At 33.7% G+C, this 5604-nt stretch overlaps 1 protein-coding gene and 1 long non-coding RNA gene across 2 annotated transcripts; both read right to left on the bottom strand.

Annotated features, from left to right (window-relative positions):
- Window positions 1-1361: 1361 nt before the first annotated feature.
- LOC133811495 (E3 ubiquitin-protein ligase BRE1-like 1) lies at window positions 1362-2312 on the bottom strand. The gene is made up of 4 exons (XM_062246176.1): window positions 2207-2312; window positions 1925-2107; window positions 1684-1844; window positions 1362-1612 (listed from the first exon to the last, which is right to left on the bottom strand). Exons 2-4 carry the CDS (start codon window positions 1962-1964, stop codon window positions 1496-1498), a joined length of 318 nt encoding a protein of 105 aa, XP_062102160.1. The 5' UTR covers window positions 1965-2107; window positions 2207-2312; the 3' UTR covers window positions 1362-1495.
- Window positions 2313-3892: 1580 nt separating this feature from the next.
- On the bottom strand, window positions 3893-5240 carry LOC133811496 (uncharacterized). Its single transcript, XR_009883064.1, has 3 exons — window positions 4350-5240; window positions 4114-4166; window positions 3893-4003 (listed from the first exon to the last, which is right to left on the bottom strand). It is a non-coding gene; the product is annotated as an uncharacterized LOC133811496 (long non-coding RNA).
- Between the last annotated feature and the right edge of the window lie 364 nt (window positions 5241-5604).

Raw genomic sequence — 5604 nt, 5'->3', positions numbered from 1 at the left:
GTTAGCTTATTCATTAAATGAAAAGAAGAGTAGCAACAAAACTAGTAAACTACTAACCTATGGAAGTAAACAAAAGTATTAATGATACAATAAGAAATATTACTGACTATCCCAATTGAAAACAGAACATAGAAATTTCAAGGTAAACCCAAATCAATTAACAGCAAAACCCACATACAAATATCCAAAATAAAACAGAAGCTACAACAAAAGAGCCCTAAAATACCAAAGATATAAGAATAAACTGAAAAGAAAGACTACCAGAACTGGTAGCTTCATCTTTTGGTTCGAGAGCGTCAGAGGCCAAAGGTGAAGAAACTCGGCGTATTTATGAGCTCCCTCGTTTGTCTTGTCAAGCTGCAAGACCAAAGGTCGCCTCGTCATGATCCCTGCAGATTTTCCAATCCAAATTCCATTATATATCCTTGCTAAAACAAAATAGTAAATAAGAAGAAAAAAGATACAAGAAAATTAAACGATAAAAATAGTAAATTAGAAAAAAAAACAAATACCTCACAAAATTGTTCTTTCTTCAGCTGGGATTAAATAAAGAGCATGGCCATGTATTTATATAGACTTTCTACTATCACTCTATAAAACAGAGCATAATTTGAGTAAGTTGATTGAAAAGAGCAAAAGATATACAACAATTAAACCTACCCATTTGAACCATATTACATATAACTAATGTTAAAACTTACCAAACTAGAGAAATCAAACTTAAATCCTTATTACACATAACTACATAATGGTAGAACTTAAGTTTATTGCAGTATTTCTTGATACTAGATATGATAATCAATTAGTGAACCTTAATCAGTAACATCAGCTGCAAAAATAGCTTAAGAAAAACTTGTTAAGAGCTTACAAAGAGATTCGAAATGTGGTCTTTCATTGTATCAAATAAGCAGCATTATCCTTTTCCACAAATATTCAAATAAGTAGCTATATTTTAGGCACAACTTTAGGACATTCATAAACAAAACGAATCAGATTGGCATGGAATACTTGAATGTTTAACATGTCTTTATAAATTATAGTATACTTTATAATAATACTTTTTCGGTATTATATAAAGTAGTTTACATAATACAATTTTATACTTATAAGTTAAAAGAAAAAAAAAATACAATACCACAAACACTAGTTGATAATTAATACCTTGGCCAAGCTTAAACTTGAAAGGAATCCTCTATAATGGCTGGAATTGAACTTAGTCCCATTAAGCAAAGTTTCAGTGTAATGAGGCGCTACACTAGCAGAAGGGGACATAAGTTAACTTTATAAATCCTTGTCAAGCTTCAACATCATAATAATGATGTTTTAAACAACATCATAGACTTGGCAAATTTTTTGCACAACTGAAAAGAATCAATGAATATAAAACCATAGAACCAGTTTCCATTGTACATACTTAGAACTTAGAAGGATAAATTTAATATGACATGACATTTATACAATTAACCAAAGATTAATAGTGATGGCCAGTCTCCACCTAGTGACCATGTAAAAGATACAAATCTGAAAACATAATACATACCACGGTTTGCAATTTCTGTATCTCAGCAGCCTGACCAGTGAATCTAGCGAATAGAGTTTCACACTCTTTCACCTGATGCACAAAAGTCATCACAAGCCCAATGATAACATCCAATAATTTCACCACATGAAAAACATGCTCACCTTCCTGTCAAGAATGCTAGAAAGAAATTGCACATCAGCCCTCAAAGAATGAACATCTGAAGCAGTTTCTTTATGTTTTCGCAATTGGTCTTGCATGTTTTCCATTTCCACAGGAAAGGAAGACACCAAGGCTTTAAATTCTGCAATGATTTCTTTTCTTCCTTAAATAATAATTCTTCCATCAGAATTAAAGAATAAAGAGAGGCATTGGCTTGCAATAAAGCTTCAGGTTTCTTCTAACCAGGTTCTCTTGAAGCATCTTCCACCTTTGTTTCAGTCATCTTTCTCTCATCGTACTGCTTCTATATTTCTATCCTAAGATCTGAAATCTTTGAATTCTCAATTGCAGCAGACAAAGGAAATCAATGACATCACTTTTAACACTGAGTTCCCTTTCCTTTAAGACAAGAATATCCTTCTCAGCCTACAATCTCCAATGAAAACATTATTGTTAGCATCAGAATGACTTCTTAGCAAAAAATGGTAGATAAAAGGCATAAATAAACTACCGACCAGTTACAACCTGAAGTTTCTCATACGAAGCCTGATACTCAATAACTTCAGATTTTGATTTTTCTATTTGATCTCTCACTAAGAGGTAGGCTTGGGAAGAGGAAATACATGCTACATTCTTCAATTTGCTCTATCCATTTGTGAGAAGAGTTACAATTAGTGAAATGATATTTTAAAGTAATAAAACCAGCACATACAAAAGACTAGTTATACATTAAATTGACCTGCAAATTAGATAATTGCTGCAATATATGTACTCTCTCTTCATGAAGACCTTTTATTTCTTCAAGCCGGCAAGAAGCTTGATCCTGCAGAGCTCAAATCAGTTAGAATGGATTACCCTCTACGAAAGATTAATTTACAAAGGTAAGTGTTCGAAAGAAAGGTAATTACACTACCATTAATTCTTTAAGAGTAGTCTCCATATCTTGTATATCCTTTACTTTATCTTTGACTTTGTCACTACTAACATGCTTGTTCCCTAAATTTAAGACAAGAAAGCCTGCCACTTTTGCGGCATCTCTCCGAGCTTTGAGAATCGCTAGTTTGCAATTACTCTCTTCTAGTTAAGCAACTCTATTTTGTAACTCCCCTTCATAAAACCAATGCACATAACATTAGCTTCACTAAACATTCAGTTATCCTCCAAGACAATGAAAACTATAAACAACTAAACAAAAATTCTCCATATTTCAGCAAGAGAAAACCAACCCTTCAACTTATTCCATTGTATCCATTTATGAAGAACTTTAAAATACAACAATGTTCACTTGAAATTAGCTTTTGTTTCAAACTTCAGTTACATCAACTTATCAAGTGACCAAAAGATTCCCTAAATTACTATAAATTATGATCATTCGAAAGTTCTAATGTATTACATGAAGGATTTGAAGTTGAGGTTCCTATGAGTACCAATATGGAAGCATATTCATTAAAAAGGAAAAGATAATATACTAATCTGGCACTTCATTTTTAGACCAAGTTACAAATACCAAATTGCTTCTCACAGATTGGCCAACCAACACGAGTGGGTGCTGCCCCAACTTAAAACCAGAGTAGTAATACTTTTCTTCTTTTAGCTGGACAATAACAATGGACTCCTTGGGGCCTATATAAAGTTATCAGAGGTAAGAAAATAAATTTAACTGTTTTTAGTACGAGACTAATGAAGATGTACAAGTTACCTAATGCATTTCCCATGTGTTTAGTGTCTCTAAATCCAATTTTTACAGCAATGCAAAGGATCATGAGAATCCAATTGATCTCTGGAATATATATCTGAACATGAATCTTGTCAGAAGTGTGAACGACCTTGACCCTTGGGAAGCAACCAATCGACTGGCTTTGGTTTATGATAGAAAATGTTCCATTGATGATTGCTTGGCTTCCAACAACTGAAGCAAGAATAGCTACAACAAGAACTGGCCACCTTACGCATTCTACATTCAAAAAAATTTATAGACATCATATCTTTCGTAATGAGTACTTATACCAGTCACTTTTCACAACAGAAGTTTGAAATAATAATATTAAAGAATGAGATGTGAAGTTTAATTTTCTTTAACATCATCTATCGAATGCTAGGAGAATCTGGTGAATCCTAGTTTTAATTTATTTCAACTTGTCAAAGCTGGCCCAACTAGAAATTAAACAACAATACTTCATACAAAAGGGAAGAATGGCCTTTACCAGGAACTAAGACATAAAAACTGATACTATGTTTGGAGTGGTGATGATGTGATAAATAAGCAGCTTCGCCCATGTATGCCAAAATAAGTGCTGGATAAACCAGAAAGGTGAAAGCAATCTGCGGTAGGAAAATACATTGGGAGTTGAAATTTGCTTGTTAGATTAGACATCCACTGAAAATGAGATTAAAACAAGATAAAGTACTGTTATAATGATGTTAAAAGTTACCTGAATGGCCGCATATGAGAAGTGTCCAAGATCAGCAAACATAGCCTCTGAGCCTGCAAAAGCACACGTATTCATTAGTGGCATATAATAACACATAAAAATCTGACAACAGCTTATGTCTTAATAAAGGTCATTCATAACTTATCAAACATGCAAAAAAAAAAAAATTACAAAGAGCTCTGTTTTCTTTCCTAAGAAAAATGACTCAAAATATTATGTGTGTTCTCCTATTTTACCTGTTATGCACAGTAATATTCCACCTAAAGACATTCATCCACTTATCCTTCTCTTCTTCAAGAACTTGAACATGTAATATGGGGAAATAGCTTGAATAAAAAACACAATCCAGACCCAACCCACGATTCCGCAAAAGTGAGACCTCACACAAACCACATTAGATAAGAAAAAAATCCATATTCGATAGAGAAACTTACCAAGTGCGAGCCCTGAACCCAAGTCGTCGTCCACAGCGTGCCGAGGTGAAGAAGAAGAAGAAGAAGCCATCGTCACTATCGGACCCTGTGAAGACCCACTATGCGTCGAGGAGGAGAAGGATTCATCATCACCAAATCTTTTGGTTGTAAGTTAATTGAAAAAACTAAAAAAGTATAATGAATGGAGGTATGGATGGAAAAAAGATGATAAATGGTATAAATTACAAAGAGTAAAAAAACTTGGAGCATCAAATTCTCAGACTTAAATCAATTAAAAATGATTATAGATGATAAAGACTTGTAGAAATGTTCATTAATAAACAATAAGAGAGAATGAGACGTTTGGCAACAGTAGTTTTTAGGCAGCCACCGTTGTGAAGTCCATGATGATTGACGCTTGCCTTGAGTAGACCCATCGCTTATTGGAGTAATTTGGTCTGTCACTGACTGTAAAAGTTTGTTGCTTTGTTTTTGTGCCCTCATTCGGATTTGATTTGGGAACTCTTGTTCCCAAGAAAATGAAGAAATTACAAGAAGAAGAAGAAGAAAAATGTGGTTTCATATTCATGTGCAATGGCTCAACCAAACCCCAATGCTGTCTTTACTGTGTTTTCGGGCTACTCATGGTGCAACAAGAAGTTGTCCTTCAGGATCAAACCGGGTGCCAAGCTTTTTCTTTATGACTTTCGCGCAATAAAGATATATGTTTTAAGACCATTTTAATTTTCAGTTTCAATTTCCCTCTAATTAAATTCACTACCCACCTCTTACACTATAGCACATTATATGTCCCATTTTTTTAACTAGCTTTTATAATACTTTTTCAATAGTCTTATAACCTGTGTTGTGAAAAGTTGTTTTTCTTGTAGGGGTAGCTGCTGAGCTAATTCCCAAATCCTTAGCCTCAAATCAATCTTCAATATCAAGAACCCAAAAACACTTAGAACCTAGCCCAAAACTACAAAATTTATTGACCAAGAATGTAATTCAAGACTTACCTCAATTCTTGATTGAATTCTTTAGCTAACACTTGAGCTAATCTCCAAAGTTCCAACTC

Source organism: Humulus lupulus, unplaced genomic scaffold (genome assembly GCF_963169125.1).
Source record: "Humulus lupulus unplaced genomic scaffold, drHumLupu1.1 SCAFFOLD_159, whole genome shotgun sequence".
Lineage (NCBI taxonomy): Eukaryota > Viridiplantae > Streptophyta > Magnoliopsida > Rosales > Cannabaceae > Humulus > Humulus lupulus.
This window is presented reverse-complemented; position numbering and strand designations above follow the sequence as displayed.

Bases quoted from the DNA above. Each gene is read 5' to 3' on its own strand.
- LOC133811495 (XM_062246176.1), bottom strand. From the start codon at position 1,964: ATGACTGAAACAAAGGTGGAAGATGCTTCAAGAGAACCTG. The intron at 1,845-1,924 runs GTTAGAAGAAAC...TTATTATTTAAG, and splicing joins AGATGCTTCAAGAGAACCTG to GAAGAAAAGAAATCATTGCA. The intron at 1,613-1,683 runs GTGAGCATGTTT...TTTGTGCATCAG, and splicing joins CTAGCATTCTTGACAGGAAG to GTGAAAGAGTGTGAAACTCT.